The sequence below is a fragment of the Stegostoma tigrinum genome, chromosome 10, assembly GCF_030684315.1.
Source record: "Stegostoma tigrinum isolate sSteTig4 chromosome 10, sSteTig4.hap1, whole genome shotgun sequence".
NCBI lineage: Eukaryota > Metazoa > Chordata > Chondrichthyes > Orectolobiformes > Stegostomatidae > Stegostoma > Stegostoma tigrinum.
The window spans coordinates 3,741,105-3,760,262 of NC_081363.1; the positions used below are offsets into that span (position 1 = coordinate 3,741,105).

At 44.8% G+C, this 19,158-nt stretch overlaps 1 protein-coding gene across 3 annotated transcripts in view; it reads left to right on the forward strand.

Moving 5' to 3' along the window:
• Nucleotides 1-19,158, forward strand: part of mthfd1b (methylenetetrahydrofolate dehydrogenase (NADP+ dependent) 1b) — a 99,561-nt gene that overhangs the window by 48,659 nt on the left and 31,744 nt on the right. For all 3 annotated transcript variants that reach the window (XM_059648917.1, XM_059648918.1, XM_059648916.1), the window contains exons 9-19: nt 1,787-1,914; nt 4,219-4,316; nt 7,003-7,176; nt 7,282-7,418; nt 8,183-8,229; nt 9,822-9,929; nt 10,011-10,085; nt 11,290-11,392; nt 12,729-12,805; nt 13,894-14,034; nt 18,401-18,469. In XM_059648917.1, the coding sequence (XP_059504900.1) occupies nt 1,787-1,914; nt 4,219-4,316; nt 7,003-7,176; nt 7,282-7,418; nt 8,183-8,229; nt 9,822-9,929; nt 10,011-10,085; nt 11,290-11,392; nt 12,729-12,805; nt 13,894-14,034; nt 18,401-18,469 (1,157 nt within the window). The remainder of the gene's footprint in view (nt 1-1,786; nt 1,915-4,218; nt 4,317-7,002; nt 7,177-7,281; nt 7,419-8,182; nt 8,230-9,821; nt 9,930-10,010; nt 10,086-11,289; nt 11,393-12,728; nt 12,806-13,893; nt 14,035-18,400; nt 18,470-19,158) is intronic.

The following is a 19,158-nucleotide window of genomic DNA, read 5'->3' on the forward strand; positions in this document are numbered from 1 at the left end:
TGTGAATGATTTTTTTTTTACATGGTTGTCTGCACGTCCCATTTCTGTCCCAGACATGCTGGATTGGGAATCACACTAGAAAGACCAGAGAAGGCTGCAAGCCGTCATGCCAGTCTGCCAGAAGGTCTACCTGGGGACTCGGGCATCGTGTTCAACATTTACATTCAAGATTAAAACTCAGAATGTCTCTTTTGTTCTCACCCGCTTGTTGCCCCTGCTTCCATGCCAACCTATGTCTCTGTACCCACTGCACCATCCCCTTTCAGAACACACTGTGCCATCTACCTCATGGTCCTTCATACCCCAAAATATCCCAATGACCCTTTTATGGACAGTAGGTCAATTCAGTACCAATTCATAGTCCCCATCATCTGCTCTTCCCTCTCATGCCAATTTACCTGTAATCACTGTTGGCACATCTCTAGAAGCATCCCAAGGAAAAACAAAAGTGATGCTATCAATGATGCTGCTATTGGTAGAACACGCACTCATTGCTACAAAGAAATCCAATATGTTGAAATTTGTAAAAGCTAATCCCTTCTGTAAGCAAACATTTCATCAGAAACTCAGTAATATTCTGCAGTGTTTTTGCTTTTATTTGAAACATTTCACTTGAATGTTTAGCTCTTAAATGCTTAAACTTTTTTCATCAGTTTCCATCCATTAAGCAGTTAAAACTGTCCTGTCACCTTACACCCCATATGAAAATGATCATTTGGGAAATCAGTCATGCAACACAAATTGTATAATTATTTTGTGTGAATGGACACTTGGAACTTGCTGAAACCACTTTTCTGAACTCTACCCTTGTTTGGCCAATTCCTTGAGAATTTTGCGAGTGCATAGTCCCTCGTGTTATGCCCTCTACGATCCCATGTGGGCCCTTTTATGCCTATAGCAATTCAGTGCCTACTTCCAACCATCCCCCTCATTCCTCCTGTCCACAACCATACCAACTCACTGAGTATTCACAAGTACCCATGCACGTAGGAGAAAAAATATAATTCAATTAAAGTACTAAATTGCAACGTGACTCTTGTTCGTAAAAGCACTCTTTAACAGTTCTTGGCAGCTCCTAACAGCTCAATACTTGGTAACGCTGGTGGATCAATGCTCATCAACCTTTCTTGACATACTGACACATCTTTGATGTGTTTTCACACACTTGCCGGTGCACTGTTCGGACAGTTCCAAGCAGTTTACGTACCTTTTGGACACTGTTTTGTCTCTACAGTTAACAATGCCTAAGTGTGCCTGAACACCTAAGCCCCAAATGGAACCCTGATGGCTTTTGGTTTGTGAAGTGACCAGATGGATTCTGTATCAATCTGTAAATCCTTCCAGCAGAAGCCAGTGGCAGAGGAGGGCAGCTTTCTGCTCAGAAACGTGATGAAACCTCTACCACCAGTATTTATACTCCACACTACAATGTACTTTTAATTAATTACACCAGGTAAATATCTGCGATTTAGAGATTGCAGACTCGTTGAGGGGTTCTGTTGAAAAATGGCCTTTTAAGTTATGACCCCTTGTAATTGTTGGAATTTTGAGAATATGTTGCATCCAGAGTGTGTGTGACTCAGTCACATGAAGTCCAAATATCCACTGATGCGTCAGAAACGTTTACACAACAATACTCAGGACCTTAACTGGTCCCCAGGCTGTAACTCTCTCTGACTCTCAATTATCAGTAATTCTGTATATGAATCCCCCGGGTGTGTCCTAGCTATCCTCATGCTTAGTAATGTCGGCTCTTGCTGTAAGCTTGGCACCTGTTTTGTTTCAGACAGCACCAAGCCAAGTGGGAAGCGTGTGGTTGGTGACGTGGCTTACAATGAAGCCAAAGAAGTGGCTTCGTACATCACCCCAGTGCCTGGCGGAGTTGGGCCGATGACTGTCTGTATGCTTATGGCAGTGAGTTTTTACCTGTTCATCATACTCTTAACTATTAACTTCACTCTTGCTTTGGGGGAGATTGCTTTGATGAATGAGGGAGGAATCCCACAGAAACCCATCAGGTTCTAACAAGAGTAAATGCAGGAAGGATGCTTCCAATGACCAGGTGGATTCCAGAAGCAGTGGGTCACGCTTCTAAGGGTGTAGGTTAGCCAATTTAGGACTGAGACGAGGAGAAATGCCTTCCCCCAGAGAGTGGGAAGCCTGTGGAATTCTCTGCCACAGAAAGCATTCAAGTCTGAAACATTGGATGTTTTCAAGGAGGACTTAGATATAGTTCTCGGGGCTAAAGGACCCAGGGAGAAAGCAGTGAAAGGGAACTGAGTTAGATGATCAGCCATGATCACACTGACTGGCAGAGCAAGCTCTGGTCTTTTACATTTCTAAGATGGGAGATCCCCCCCACCCTTAACAAGGCTACTTGAGCTGAAATACACATCTAGAATGAAATAAAACAGTTAACTCCCAGATTTCATCTCTGATAGAGGGACTGAATGAGATACCGGGTAAAGAGCTTTGCCCAGAGAGCAAACCATATGGGCTGTGTGCTCCTGTTTTTTGTGAATTCACTGAAAACCAATTAAAACAGTTGAAATGAAGATTCCTTGTGCCTCACAACAGTTTACAACAGCCTATTCCAGTATCCTGTAAAACATTTTCCAATTACTGCACTAACTTTCAGAGCATACAGTCTTCATGCTGTAATGACCCAGGACACCATCTAAGGATCTTCTGATGAAGGGTCTAGGCTCGAAACATCAGCTTTTGTGCTCCTGAGATGCTGCTTGTCCTGCTGTGTTCATCCGGCCCCACGCTTTGTTATCACCATCTAAGGAGTAGCTGATTCCTCTGATTTTCGGGCTCACTCTGTAGCCACCACCACCCTGCAGTCAGCTGCCTGGCACAGAAATTCCCCAGTTCCAGGTTGGGTGTGAGCACTGCTGCCAAGATCTTTGCCATTTCTCTTCCCTGTTCAACTCCCTTTCATGCCTGGCTGAGACCGGCTGTTAGAAACGCCACTCCAGTCCTGCCCATGCTGACTATCTGAGAGTCCGATGGCATGAGTCATTCTGACGAGGGTCAGATAAAAAATCGACTGTCTGGATTGGATACCAGAGTTTAAAGGACAGCTGTGAATACATCCAGCAACAAGAAACAACAGCTGAGAATGGGGATAGTCCCAGAGTTGTACAGCACTCATTCAGCCCACCAGTTCTTTGGAAGAGTTTTCAGATTAACCCTGCTCCCTGCCTTTTCCTCTGGGTGTTTTTCCTTTCAAATATTTATTCAGGTTTCTTTTGACAGTTTACAATTGAGAATGCTTCCACTGCCCTTTCAGAAAGAGCGTTTCAGACCACCACAACTTGGTGCATTTTTGTCTAAAGCGTTGCGCCGTTCCTCCCTCTGGTTCCTTTGGCTGTTGTCTTATTCTTGTGTTCTCTGACTGTCAACCAGGACATGCAGTTTCTGCCTGCTCCTACAAAAATTGTTGGGACTCAGTGAGCTTCTTTGGGAGAATCTGAGGCCCCAGTTAAAGACAGGCATTTCTAGCCATCCTGATCACTCTTTAGGCTTATTACTGTGTTGAGGCTACAGTCCAGGCTAGTCCCAGAAGCCATTATTATTATCGAGCTGAGCACTGGTTTCAGCGTTGGGCTTGTGAGGTAGAAGTGGTGCTGAGAAATCAGACTCTCGTGCTTCCTGTGATGTTTGGGTGACTCTGCGTCTTTGCAGATGTGCCTGGGGGACGAGAATCATACACATGGTCTGTCTCACTGGGTTGACAGGCTGGGCTTCTGGTTGAGACACAGAGGGGGACACTGGTTTCTGTGGGGAGGTGGTGGCCTCGAGGTATTATCGCTAGACTGTTAATCCAGGGATCCAGGTAATGTCCCGGGGAAATGGTTCAAATTCTGCCATGGGAGGTGGTGGAATTTGAATTCAACAAAAATCTGGAATTAAAGATCTAATGATGACCATGAAACCAGTGGCAATTGTCAGAAAACCCCATCTGGTTCATTGATATCCTTTAGGGGAGGAAACTATTGGTCTTTAAACCCACAGCAGTGTGGTTGACACTTACCCATCCTTCATTGGATGGATGCTAATAAATGCTGGGCTAGTCAGTGATGCCCATATCCTGAGAAGGGATAAATAAAAAGTTGATGCCAATAGGAAATGGGGTTGGAAGTGTTTAAGAAAAAGAGAAGACTACAGTATAAAACCTCCTTGTGTTGATATAAATGTTACACTCTGTGATAGAACACAGTCGAGAGTGCCAAACGCTATTTGAAGAACTGCAAGCCGGGAAAGTGGCCTATTCAGTACACAAAGCTTAACCGTGTGGAACCTGTGCCCAGGTAGGTGTGTGACCTCTCCATGTCTGAGGTGAGGAGGAATTTCTTGTCTGAAGTTTGAGTGTCCTAGGAAGTCCTTGCCACAGAGAGTTGTGGGGGAAGAGTCCTTTTTTAATGGCTAAGTCTGAGATAGTTTGTTTCCCCAACTGATCAAGAACCTAGGGTTATGGGGAAAAGACAGGAAAGTGGGTGAGAGGAATGTTGCATCAGCCACGATCTTATTGAATGGTGGAGCAGGCTCAAACGGGCAAATAGCCTACTCCTGCTCCTATTTCTGACGGTCTTATGGTCTTTTCCATTTCATTGGCCTATATGGGTCTCACTGCCTAGAGCAGCATTTGTTGTCTATCCCTGATTGCCCTGGAGAAGGTGGTGGTGAACTGCCTTCTTGAGCCACTGCAGTCCACTACAGAGACCTGGGATACCTACAGTGCTGTTCGAGAGGAAGTTCTAGAATCTTGATCCAGTGACACTGAAGGAACGGTGATATATGGGTGTAAGAGTTGGGCAATTTAAGGTTCTCTTGCAGAGTGCTAGCATGGATACAGTGGGCTGAATAGCCTCATAAAGCATTTTATGATTAATTGGAGCTCCTGGCTAGAGGCAGTATTAAAGTCACTATATTGTGTTGAAATCGTCCCTGTTTTCCTACTCAAAGTGTGACATGGAGCGATACAGGTATTTCTTCTATAACATGTATTTTCATTAATGCAAATTGGCTGTAACTCGTTTGATGAATAGTGGATGCTGTTTGGATAATGCAAACTTTCTACCGTACAGTATAGTGATTTTCTATAGTGATTTCCCTATAATGCAATTTTCCAAGTTGATTTTCTATAACGCAAGGTCACACGAATGCAACTGTTGTGTTAGAGGAGAAGTACCTGTACTCTGGTCATTGTCCTAGTTGTGCTGTGACCACAGTCCTGTGGATTGAGCATATGATCACTGCCTCACCTGATATGATACTCTCACTGTTAATGGGAAATTCTGGGTGTGATTCCTGATTTATGTTGAGTCAGCTCCACTTAGCATCTCGCCTTCTCATCCCCGATCATTATACAGACCTCTGCTGGAAAATGTGCATGTCTGCAGACTGACTGGCCGAACAGACTCCAAGACAGGGCTGAATGGCCTCCTGCCGTTCCTGTGGGTGTATAACAATCCAATGAGTCTCAATGTTTAAAGCTTATACACTGCCTTTCACTAATCCCAAGTATTTGCTTAAGCAAGTGTTAGAGTGAGGGAAGTGATAACCAGTATGTGCAAATCAGGATCCCACAAACAGCAGTGCAATCTTTTCCAGATAATCTGTTTTCAGTAATGTTTACTGGAGATAATTAGTGCCCTTCCAGTAGTGACTATGGTATCTTCTTGCATCTACTTGTGAGTTGCCTTGATGTCATGTCTTACCCAAAGGTTAGTGTCTGCAACAGAGCAGCACTCCCTAAGTCCTGCACCTCTGCCCTCACATCCCCTCCCCCAACAAGAATAAAGACAGAATTCCCCTTGTCCTCACATTATCACCCCCACTAACCTCCGCATCCAACATATCATTCTCCACCACTTTCACTGCCTACAATCCGACCCCACAACCAAAGATATATTTCCCTCCCCACCCCTGCCTTTCTTAGGCACCACTCTCTCTTTGACCCCCTCGTCTGCTGCACACTCCCCACCAGCCCCAGCACCTTTCCCTGCAACCGCAGGAAGTGCTACGCTTGCCCCCACACCTCCCGCCTCACCTCCATTCAAGGCACTAAACAAATCTTTCACATCATAGAGAGGCTCACCTGCGCATCCGTCAATGTGGTCTACTGCATCCGCTGTTCCCGATGTGGCCTCCTCTATCAGTGAGACCAAGCAAAGGCACAGAGACTGCTTTGTAGAGCACCTGCGCTCTGTTCACGACAAATGACAACACCTTCCAGTTGCGAACAATTTCAACTCCCCCCATCCACTCCCATTCCCTGGGTGATATGTCCATCCTGAGCCGCCTCCAGTGTCACAATGACATCACCCAGAACTGGAGGAGCAGCCCCTCATATTCTGCCTCGAGAACCTACAGCCCAATGGCCTAAATGTGGATTTCACCAGCTTTAAAATCTCCCCACGGCCCGAGCTTCATCCCATGACCAACCGTCCCTCTCATTTCTACCTCCTTGACCTGACACAACCTGCCCATCTTATCTCCCACCTATCTGCTCCTCCCACCTCACTGACCAATCCCCACCACTCCCTACCTGCAGTCACCTATCACCATCCCACCCACCTTCCCCAACCCAACCCCCTCCTCTCTCTCTCTTATTTCCCAGCTCCCTTTTCCCTCCCCATTTCTGAAAAAGGCCCCCGACTTGAAACGTCAACTTTCCTGCTCCTCTGATGCTGCCTAGCCTGCTGTGTTTCTCCAGATCCACACTGTGCTATCTCTAACTCCAGCATCGGCAGTGCTTAGTATCTCCCTAAGTACTACCCTGGAAATGTCAGCCCAATGAGTGGGTGCTGAATGTATGGTCTTCTCTGAACTAGGACCTGCTACTCTGTGAGATCATGGTTGGGTATGGAGTTCTATCACTTGAAAACTGACCAAGAGGACTGGCGGAGGTAAATGTGTTGGTGCTGGGCCCTTTGTGACCTGGGTGCTTGGATTTTATTTAACTTTTTGAAAAATCACATTATTTCTCACCAGTGACATTGTGATTTCACGGTCTGGCACGCCAAAGCACATCAGCCGCATGGCCAAGGAAGTTGGTTTGTTATCTGATGAAGTGGAGCTATACGGCATATCGAAGGCAAAGGTACTTCTCTCCACACTGACCCGGCTGAAGGACCGACCAGACGGGAAATATGTTGTTGTCACAGGGTATGGCCAGCCTTGCTTTGGATCTCCCGCTTCGAACCTTTGTTGTGATGGGGGTGGGGGAGCAGGGGTTGCTGTATCTTTCTAAATGCCAGTTTATGTTTGCAGCATCACCCCCACACCGCTGGGTGAAGGTAAGAGCACCACCACAATAGGCCTGGCTCAGGCCATCGGAGCTCACCTGGACATCAACGTTTTCGCTTGTGTTCGTCAACCATCACAGGGCCCCACCTTTGGGATCAAAGGTAACCTCCCTTTTTCCTCTTGAGCCTTCGCTGGAGTTGGGGAGGCAGTGATCTAGTGGTGATATTCCTGGATTGGCTTTATCTAGAGCCCCGGGCTAATGTTCAGGAGACATGGAGACGTCTCCAACTCTGCCAGGAGGTGAAATTTCAGTACAGACAGAAAACTGCAATCGAACAGCTAACCTAATGGCCACTGTGTGACCACTGTCAATTGTCATAAAGCCTATCTGGATCATCAGTGCCCTTTAGGGAAGGAAATCTACCGCCCTTACCTAGTCTGGCCTACATGTGACTCCAGACCCACAACAATGTGGCTGATTCTGAAATGCCCAGGGTATCTAGTGATTGGGCAATAGATACTGGGCCCAGCTAGCAAAGTTCATGTCCCACAAACAAACTTTAAAAACGCAAAAGTGTAAGAAGTGCCTCGGTATTAAGGATGAATTCTCGTCTGATTTTGTTCCCGAGGAACTATTATATTCTGCCTAATGAGAAGTGAATAAATATTAGCAGCAGTGTGGCCATGTAGATAATGTCTAAAGTTCTCTATATGGTGGATTAAGACAATTCAGTCTATGGATTCATGTATTCCACTTTGTTCTGAAAACTGTCAAGTTCTGAAATCCAGTACAGCTGGATCCTGAGAGTGTGTACTGAAAATATTGTTTTAAAAAAATCTGTGTATACAAACCCTTTACTTTGATTTTGATTACTTCAGGGCTTCAATACTATAAGGGCTTCTGATTGCAATCTATCTGTTGCAGGTGGAGCAGCAGGTGGTGGATATTCCCAGGTTATCCCAATGGAAGAGGTATCGGGGTGCTGAATTTTCCCCCTTTTGTAGCAGTGAGGCTAGAGCTCTCAAACTCGCGGTTAAGTTTTTATTTTAAGAGGGAAAATACTTCTGACTTTTATTCAATCTTTTTAAATTGTTTGAAACGACATTCTTGCAATCGTCCTGGCGATGCACAGTTTAAAACTGGTGACATAGCTGTCTTTGAACAGTAAAATGTTTTGTATATTTTGGAAATTTAGAACAAAAACATAGAAAACAGGAGCAGGGGTAGGTCATATGGCCCTTTTGAGCCTGCTCTGTCATTGAATATGATTGCAGCTGATCATCAAACTCAATGCCCCTTTCCCATTTTCTCCCCATACCTTTTGACCTCTTTAGCCCTAAAGACTATGCCTAAATTCTTTTGAAAATATTCAGTATAACCACTTGCTGTGGCAGAGAATTCCACATGCTCACCACTTTCTGGACAAAGATATTTCTCCTTATCACAGTCCTAAATGGCCTCCCCTGACTCTTAGACTGTGACCCCCTGGTTCTGGGCTCCCGAAGAATATCCTTCCTCAGGTAAGGAGATGAAAACTGCACATCCTACTGAGGTGTGGCCCCTCCAAAGCCCTTTACAACTGCCCTTGTTCCTGTACATTTATTTGCTCTTGTTGCTGTGCATGGATAAATTTATTTTCACTCACTGTGCCTCCAGTTCAGAACCCGTCAGGCAGCAATGCAGAAATAATCCCAGTGATGTGCTATTGCTAATGAGGAAAGTTGCTCCTCTTGTATCTTTCCAATTTAGAGAGGGTGGAGGTGAACAAAGTGTCTCTTGTAGTTAGCGGGAGGCTGCTGTATAATCCCAGGTCCATAAACCAGTGCTTATCTTGAACCAGAGATAGTAAAAACTGCTGATGCTGGAGTCAGAGATATCTCAGTGTGGAGCTGGATGAACACAGCAGGCCAGGCAGCATCAGAGGAGCAGGAAAGCAGACGTTTCGTGTTGGGACCCTTCTTCAGATACTCAAGAAGGATCCTGAGCCAAAACGTCAGCTTTCCTGCTCCTCTGATGCCGCCTGGCCTGCTGTGTTCATCCAGCTCCACACTGTGTTATTCCTATCTTGAACTTTTATCCTGACCTTCCCCTTTGTGGAGTCAACCTGGCATTCATTATCCTCCTCAATGAACTTTCTCCTCGGAGATTGTCCCTTTCCTATCAGTCTACCTGGTTTACCCTGTCACCGTGTCCCATTTCTTTTCAAGTTGTGCCCTTTCTTTAACTCTTTCTGCACCCTACTTCCATTTGTCAGGTTTTTTTAAGCTTGAAATGCTGCGAAACGTTTCGGAACAAGGAGCATGACCTGTAATCCAAACATTGACGCTCGCTGCAGGAGTAAGGAGGGAGGAGGGCGGATCTTGTCTCATTCCTGCTTTCACCAACGTTAGGTATATTTAAGTCGTCATTGGATAAGCATATGGATGTACGTGGAATAGTGTAGGTTAGATGGGCTTGAGATCGGTATGACAGGTCGGCACAACATCGAGAGCCGAAGGGCCTATACTGTGCTGTAATGTTCTATGTTCTCCTACATTCTCTGACGGTGCTCATCTTCCTGCAGTTTAATCTCCACCTGACGGGGGACATCCATGCCATCACTGCTGCCAACAACCTGGTCGCTGCTGCTATCGATGCCCGCATGTTCCACGAGGCCACACAGTCTGACAAGGTGTCGTTGCCTTCAAAGGTTTTGCCTTCCATCTTGGTGCACATGGAAATGACTTAACCCTCCCCTTTCCTTTCATTGCAGGCTCTGTACGACCGTCTGGTACCTTCCATTAAAGGAGTTAGGACGTTCAGCCAGATTCAGCTGAGGAGACTGCAGGTGCGAGTCTAACATAGGAACAGCAGGAGGCCATTCAGCCTCACAGCCTCTTCTGTCACCTAACTCCAAGCACCCACCTTTGCCCCACATCTCGAGATATTTGTTAACCAAAGCTATTAACAATGTCCTGTTACCTAAGGGGAGGCAGTGGCATTGTGATAGTGTCACTGGAACAGTAGTCCAGAAGCCCAGGCTTGTATTCGGGGCACATGGGTTTGAATCATAGAATCCCTACAGTGTGGAAGCCGGCCATTTGGCCCATCGAGTCCACACCAACCCTTTGAAGAGCATTCCACCCAGACTCACCCTGTCCCTGCAACCCTGCATTCCCTTTGGTTAATCCACCTAGCCCGCACATCCCTGGACCCTATGGGGCAATTTAGCATGGCCAGTCCACCCAACCCACACATCTTTGGACTGTGGGAGGAAACAGAAGTACCCAGAAGAAATCCACACGGACACGGGGAGAATCTGCAAACTCCACACCATCACTCTGTCCAAGCTGGAATTGAACTCATGTCACTGGTGCCAACCACTGAGCTCCTGTGCTACCCCAAATCCCACCCTGGCAATCGGTAAAATCTGAATTCACTAAAACCCTGGAATTAAGACTCGCAAGTAACCGTGCTCAATTGTCAGAAAAAAGTCATCTGGTTCACTAATCCCTTTTAAGGGAGGCAAACCTGCCATCCCTACCTGGTCTGGCCTACACGTTACAAAGACCATGTGGCAATGTGGTTGACCTTTGACTGCCTTTTGGGCAATTGGATGTGGGTGTGGTCAGCTACCCCCACATCCCATGAGTAATTTGCTCAAAAAACCAAGTTCCAAACTTGTACTGCCTATTCGTGTTAATTTCCCCCTTGATAAGTCTATCTTTGAAATTAATTAACGTTTAACTGTCCCGTGAGATTCCCTGCCTGTTGGATCTCCTACCACATCTGCATTCCCTCACAGTATCTACTGTGATTTCCTGATCACTCCCTGGAATACACTCAGTTGCTGAGTGCAGGGTCGAGAATTGCTATGGAGGAAAGTTCCTCTCGTCTTGATCCAGTGAGAGAAGGTTGAGCCTCCTGGCAATGGACATCATTTAAACTGCACCTTTTCACCCTATTTCACCACCTCCCCTGGCTCAGTGTGTCTTTTTCATGAATTATGATTCTTAATCTGCAATTTCTCTTTCTCTTCCCCCTCACCCAAGAAACTTGGAATTAACAAAACTGAGCCCACTGCACTGACCGAAGAAGAAGTAAATCGCTTTGTGAGGCTGGATATTGAACCTGATACTATCACATGGCAGCGAGGTAGAGGACCACTTTAACCTGTCATGTGTTACAGTCCACCTTTTGAATGCGCTTCCTGTTGAACTGACTGTGATTATTTAATTCACTTTGGGCTTTGTAATGGTTTTCTTCCTGAGACACCACTTTCCCTGCTGAAACTTTCTTTTTCTGTGGACAACATTTCATCGATAGACCCATCACAGCCCACCCTTTCCCCCCCACCAATCCACTTTCATTACATCATTACAGCTCCACCACAGGCCTGCTAACTTTGACTGTGGACTCCTTCCTATTATCTCCTCTCCATTTCCCATTTACTATCAAGTGTTCATGTAACTTAAATTTTATTACTTAGCCAGGTCTGTGTAACCTGAGCTTTCCCACTGTCCATTCAAATACACAGCTGACTCTCGCTCCAAGCCATCACTTCTGATTTTTTTGCAGGAAGAGGAGCAGGGTAGTGGGATCACTAGGCTCTGGAATCACCTATCCACCCCTTCAAGGCACTCCAGCTCCCCCTCTTTGATCAAGCCTTTGGTGGGATTGGGGTTATGTTCTGCTATATAACCTTTTTGTTTTGAAACCTCTTGGGATTCTTCATTATGTTTATGGCACTTGTTGCTGACATTTGGGAATTAATCCAGTATCTTGCCAGATTTCTGTTCTCATTGCAGAAGACCAAACAGATGTAGGAACAGAAGTAAGCTGTTCAGCCCATTTAGATTGCTGTACTGTTCAATGAGGCCATGGCTGACCTGATAATCCTCAACTCCACATTTCTGTCTTTTCCAAACGACCCTTGATTCATTCACTGATTGAAAATTTGACTATTTCAGCCTTGAAAATATGTAATAATCCAGCCTGCACAGCCCCCTGCAGTCAAGAATTCTATAGATTCCTTGCCATCTGAGAGAAGAAATTCCTCCTCATCGCTCTCTTAAATGGGCAACCCCTTATTCTGAGATTATGGCCACTGGTCTTGGACTGTCCCACAAAGGGAAACAACTTTTCCGCATCCATTTTGTCATTAAGTCCCCTAAGAAACTTGTATGTTTCCATAAGGCCTCCTCTCATTCTTCTAAACTCCAATGAGTACAGGCCCAAACTACTGAACCTCTCCTCATAAGACAGTCCCTCTGTACTTGGTATCAACCTCTCCAAACCACTGGCTGTGTGAGTGGTTTATCACTGGTTTTGGCATAGATTTGCTTTCTTCTCATCAATGATTCTGCCTCACAGGGAAAAATGCAGGAAATGCTCGGTGAGTCGGGCAGCATCAGAGTTAACACTTTAGGTTGATGACCTTTTGATGAGTGTTGGGGCACTGGCACTGACACGCAGATTTTATGTTTTACAGTGATGGACACAAACGACAGGTTCCTGAGGAAGATGACCATTGGCCAGTCCAGTACTGAGAAGGGATATACCAGAACAGTAAGCCTTTCATTTTCTTCCCTCAATCTCCTTGACCTCTGCTCTGAACAGCAGGCTGAAGTGAGACTAAGCTCACTCTTGGTGTTCTCCACTTTACTGCAAACCCAGATTTCCTGTTGGGTTGACATGTGCACAGAACATTTCATGAAGGTGAGAGAACAGTGACCATCCAGCCCACCATCCAGCCCAGAAAGCTTTTGCCCAGCATTACTGCTCCACATGGACCTCCTGCTGTCCTGCTCCATCTCCTCTTGTCGACATTCTGTTCCTTTTTCCCTTGTGTGTTTAACTAACATTTCCTTTATACTACCCTATTTGCTTCAGTTGCTCCCTTGCGTGTTCTCCCCGCTGTCTGGATAAAAGCTTTCTCCTGAATTTGCCCTGAGGTTTATCAGTGATCATAAATCAATTCATTCAGGCTAAGAATCCCAGCCTTGCACCTGGGTTATTCACCACGTTGGGTTTAGAGTTAACAAGGCATCATATTTGACCACTTGGTGATGATGAATCTATATCTAGCCCCATGCTGTTCCTGTCCTGGGGGTGTTCAAAGGTGACATTGTAAATGGAGCTTTGCTTTCAGCTAAAAAGAGAAGAGGAAGCTTTACTCTGTATCTAACCCCATGCTGTTCCTTTCCTGGGAGTGTTTGATGGGGGACAGTGTAGAGGGAGCTTTACCCTGTATCTAGCCCCTTGCTGTCCTTGTCTCTGTGACCCCAGCACAAACAAGAAGCTGAGATAATGGGAACTGCAGATGCTGGAGATTCCAAGATAATAAAATGTGGGGCTGGTTTATTCCAGTTCCCTCCCCCCATCCCCCTCTCTGATGAAGGGTCTAGGCCCGAAACGTCAGCTTTTGTGCTCCTGAGATGCTGCTTGGCCTGCTGTGTTCATCCAGCCCCACATTTTATTATCTAACAAACAAGAAGCTGTTTGTTTGATGATAAAAATTTTCTCCCAATGATTACATTTTATGGGATTATTGTAATGAATTTTTTTATCTTAACTGAGAAGTAGCAAAGTTTACAGGCATAGTTTCTCAGTCAAGAGCATTAAAGTGAGTCTCCTTGTGTTACTAATCACATTAGGCGCAGTTTGACATCACAGTGGCAAGTGAGATAATGGCAGTGCTGGCCCTGACTGATAGTTTGAAGGACATGAGAGCGCGGCTGGGGAAGATGGTCGTTGCTTCCAATAAGAAAGGAGAGCCAGTCACCACAGACGACTTGGTAAGTTGAGCACTTGTTACCAAAGAGACCAGAAACTGGTCCCCCAGAATCTGTTAGAGTGCTGAAAGAGGCTATTTGGCACACTCTGCCTGCACCAACCCATTAAATGGGTTTCATTTAACTAATGGCAATCTACTGGGTTTTTTTTCCACCATACCATTGCATATTATTTTTATCCAAATAATCATCCAATGCCCTCTTGAATGCCCCTTGCAGTTAACCTACCTTACTGCAGTCTGCTTTTAGTGTTTCCCAGGCAATAAAGTGAAGCAGTGTAACTGTGAAAAACTCTCAAATGGCTTGGCAATCAAGCAGTTAGCTTGGTTTGGTTGTTTCGTTTAGGGATGACCCTGGACCACGATACTGGATGAGTTCCTGCTCCTGAACTTTGCCTTAGGAGCTTCGACATCCACTACTTATGAAACCTTGGCTTAATCTCTGTCTGAGAGCCAGTATCTTTATGAAAGCATCAGCGTCATATGGGAGGAATCTCAGACATCTCCTTCCCATCCCATTTCGGAAGAATGTTGTGGTCCCTCTTTGGGTGGACAGAAGAGAAATTGGAAATGTGGCACGGCTCCAACATTGCTCCTGATTCACATCTGTCGCTGAATCAAAATCATGGAATTCCCTCCCTAAGGACATTGTGGATCTATCTACAGCATATGGACTGCAGCGGTTCAAGAAGGCAGCTCAGCCCCGCCTTCTCAGGTGCTTCAGTTGCTCCCTTTTGTGTTCTCCCCAATGCCTGGATAAAAGATTTCTCCTGAATTTGCCCTGAGATTTATCAGTGATCATAAATCAATTCATTCAGGCTAAGAATCCCAGCCTTGCACCTGGGTTATTCACCACGGGCAATAAATGTTAAACCAGTCAGTGGCACCCACATCCCATGAGTGAATAAAACAGATGGACGCCAACAGGTTACAATTCCTGTAGAAACTGATCTTTAAATTTATGAAGAAATTTGAACTTCTTTTTGATAATCTAAAGGTTAAAACAGCAAGATTCCTATTTTAAGATTTACTGTAACAGCAAACGTTAAGCTAAAAACAGTGTTGACTAAATACTATGTCTGTGGTCAGCTCATACTTTGAGTTACAGAAACGAACTTCCCCTTTTAACTTTTAACGTAACTAATAGCCCATTTCACCGGTTATAACTACTTTACAAATCCTCACAAATTTGGTCTTTTTAATCTGACTGTGAACTCCCACTGTCACATTGCTGCAGAGTGAACCACAGAGACTTGAGGCCTCTATCTAGTTTCAGCATCCTGGCAGAATATCTGTGTCTCAGAATTTCAGAGATATTTAGAACCCCTTCCTATCTCAAAGCCCATCTCCATGACATTGTGAATCACATAGGCATTATATCCAGATAACAGTGGTGAGTAGTTACACCTTAGATTCTAATCCAACCCTTGAAAGTAAATAGACATTTGAGAGCCTGATTATTTACAACCTGACATTCTCACTGTGTTCCTGGGACTTAAGTGTCTGTAAGGTGCTTAGACTTTCATCTTTACAATCTGGCTCCTCTTTTAGTCTTTAACAGCAACAAATGGACTGCAAGAGTATAGAGCAGGTCATTGACCTGCCTCCTCCAGGAAAAGACTTGTCATTTAGGTAGATGGAAAAACTAATAGCATTTTTAGACGGAGAACTCTGTGCTGAAATTGGGCAGGAGGCTCTTTTGATTTAGCATTGTGGATCAGGCTGGGAACCAGAGAGGCAAAGCCAGAAGGTAAGACATAGATTCTGGACGGTCAGAACTTTATGGACCAAATGGTCTTCTGTTGCTTTAAAAGTTTTATTGTCCATTTTGCCCGATTCCCTAAAAATATTCACTCTCTCGTACGCTCTTTCTAGAGAAACTGAGTTCTCCGTTGTTGATTATACACCAAATTAATTCATTGTGTGGAACGTTTGATAAACTTGACAGTACATTATCATCATTTCTGCTGTATGTCCCTGGAAAGCTTTTTGGAAGATGTGGAGCGGTTGGATCTCCTGGTTTGATCTTGGGTCTGTTCACTGACTTCTGTCAATGCAGTGGATATTTAAGAAGCAATTACATTTCTCCTGTAACAGCAGAATTGATTTCTCATGGCTACTGCGTCTCAATTGACTGATTTCATTTTTGTATTTGCATCTTTTTATGTTGCGAGTGAGAGAGATTGCCATTCATTCAAAACCATGGTATTCTTTGGGCCATGATCTGATGTGTGAAGTGAGTGCAAACTTGGGAATACAATTTTATTTTTGTTTCAGTATAAAAAAAGTCAAATCAATTGGAGCAAATGTATTCAAAGTGCAGTAATTTTTTAAAACTGTTCTCTCCAGTGATAGAGTCATACAGCACGGAAGCAAACCCTTCGGTCCAACTCATCCATGCCAACCCAAGCATCCTAAACTGAATTTGTCCCAATTTCCAGCATTTGACCCATATCCCTGTAAACCGTTCCTATTCACATATCCATCCAGAAGCCTTTTAAATGTTGTAATTGTACTAACTTCCACCACTTCCTGTAGCAGCTTGTTCCGTACACACCACGGTCTGTGTGAACAAGTTGCCCCTTAGGCCCCTTTTAAATCTTTCCCCTTTTTGCTTTAAACCTATGCTCCTCTAGTTTTGGACTTCCCATCCTGGGGAAAATACCTTGTCTATTCACTCTATCCATGCTCCTCGTGATTTTATAAAGCTCTATAAGGCCACCCCCTCAGCCTCTGATGCACCAGAGAAAATAGCCCCAGCCTACTCAGCCTCTCCCTGCAGCTCAAACCCTCCAACCCAGGCAACATCCTTGTAAATCTTTTCTGAACCCTTTAAAGTTTCACAGCATCCTTCCTACAGCAGGGCAACCAGAATTGCCAAAGTACTCCAAAAGTGGCCTCACCAATGTCCTGTACAGCCGCAAAATAACCTTCCAACTCCTATACTCAATGCACTGACCAAAAAAGACAAGCGTACCAAATGCCGCCTTCACTATCCTGATTACCTGTGACTCCACTTTCAGGGAAGTTTGAACCTGCACTCTAATGTTCTCTGCTTTCAGCAACACTCCCCAGGGCTTTAGCTTTCAGTGTATACGTCCTGCCTTGATTTACCTTTCCAAAGTGCAACACCTCATATTTATCTACACTAAACCCCATGCCACTCCTCAGCCCATTGGCACAGTTGATCAGGTCCCGTTGTACTCTGAGGTAACTTTCGCTGTCCACTGCACCTCGAATTTTGGTGTCATCTGCAAACTTACTAACCATGCCTCCAATGTTCACATCCAAATCGTTTATATAAATAATGAAAAGCAGTGGACCCAGCACCTATCCTAGTGGCACACTGCTGGTCACAGGCCTCCAGTCTGAAGAGCAACCCTCCACCACCACCACCCTCTGCCTTCTACCTCTGAGCCAGTTTTTATCCAAATGACTAATTGCTAGCTAGTTGGGCAATCAATTCTGATTGGATGAGGCATTGTCGTGCTGAAAATTAATAGCTATAAAAACTATAATTATTGGTCAAGCTCATAACGTTGGGCTGTCTAGCACTGATGCACATTCATACACAAGCAATGCATTTTCTGCAAACAAAAGGAATATGGTCAAGCTTTGTGCCTTTCCTGAATTACCAGGGGACTGGGGAGCCCATAATTTCCCTATTGCTTTCCTCATAGCAATCACAGTCAGTTGCCACAGGCGATGTTTCCATGATTCCATTTACAGCTCTCTTCTATTGGGTAGTTTCATCACCTGTGATTTTGGGTCCAGGGCAAATTAATCAAGGTCAAGAACTGTCTTCAGGCTCAAACTTATTTTGAACACACTTTATTCCATATGAATGCTAATTACTACCATGCGTAAGAAACTGAGATATACCAGACTTAGAGTTACGTTGTGAGCAGACTATTCCCTGAACTCCATCGATCTTCTACCTATCAAACTGACTCCACCTACATTGTGCTATTTATGGCCAGTGAGGTGCAATTCTCTGACACCATTGCAAGATTGCTGCAGAATCCTAAAGCTGTTGGGTAACACTATCAATCTCGGTGAAATATTTATTCATCGCTGCCAGCCCTTGTCCCTGTAACCCTGACAAGACAGCGATCCAGACTGCTTCTGTTCCCTGTCTACACTGCTCTGACCTCTCTGCTCACATTTCAAGATAATTAGCCAACTTGTGCTTGAATGATCAGCGATTCCAGTTGTTAATTCAGTAATTGATAGCTCTGTGCAGCACTTAGAGTTGGAAATTCCACCGTATTAAAAAGTAATGTTTCTACATAGCAGCCATACTGCCTTTCTGCTCAGTGCAAGTCTGCCTTATGTTACAAAAAATCCCAATCAATTATTTTTCTCTCTAGGGTGTCAGTGGAGCTCTGGCTGTTCTGATGAAGGATGCCATTAAACCCAATCTCATGCAGACATTAGAGGTTTGTACTGTTTTATTCCTGTCTGTTAACCAGTTGCTATCTAGTCCATCTACTAATTTTACATTGATGGAGAGGACCATAAGACATAAGACCATAAGACATGGGAGCAGAAATTAGTCCATTCGGCCCACCAAGTCAATTGCCGTTCAATCATGCCTGATAAATTCCTCAATCCCATTCTCCCGCTTTCTCCCCATAATCCTTGGTCCCCTTGACAATCAAGAACCCATCTATCTTAGGCTTAAATGTACTCAATGGCCTGGCCTCCTGTGGCAGTGAATTCCATAGATTCACCGCTGTCTGGCTAAAGTAGTTCCTCCTTATCTCCGAGTATAAGTGCAACACTGAGTTGAAAATTTCCAGGTTTTTTGTGACTCCTTTGGGTTTTACTGCAGCTGTTTCCTCAGAGGGGGCTATCAAATAGATAGAAAAGGAATATGGTACCTTTGCTCAATTGGGGTGATCCTTTAACGATCACTTGTTGAAGATGAAGTTCAGGACATGACTAATGTTACTAACAACAGGGAGAAAGAACAGACAATACTGCAGCTTCTGTCAGAGCCTCAAGATGCCCTAAAGTGCTTTACAGCCTGTGAAGTTCTCTTGAAGTGTAGTCACTGTCATAATATGGGAGCCGAGGCAGCAATCGGCGATACAGTAAGATCCCAACAAGAAGTGATGTGCACAAC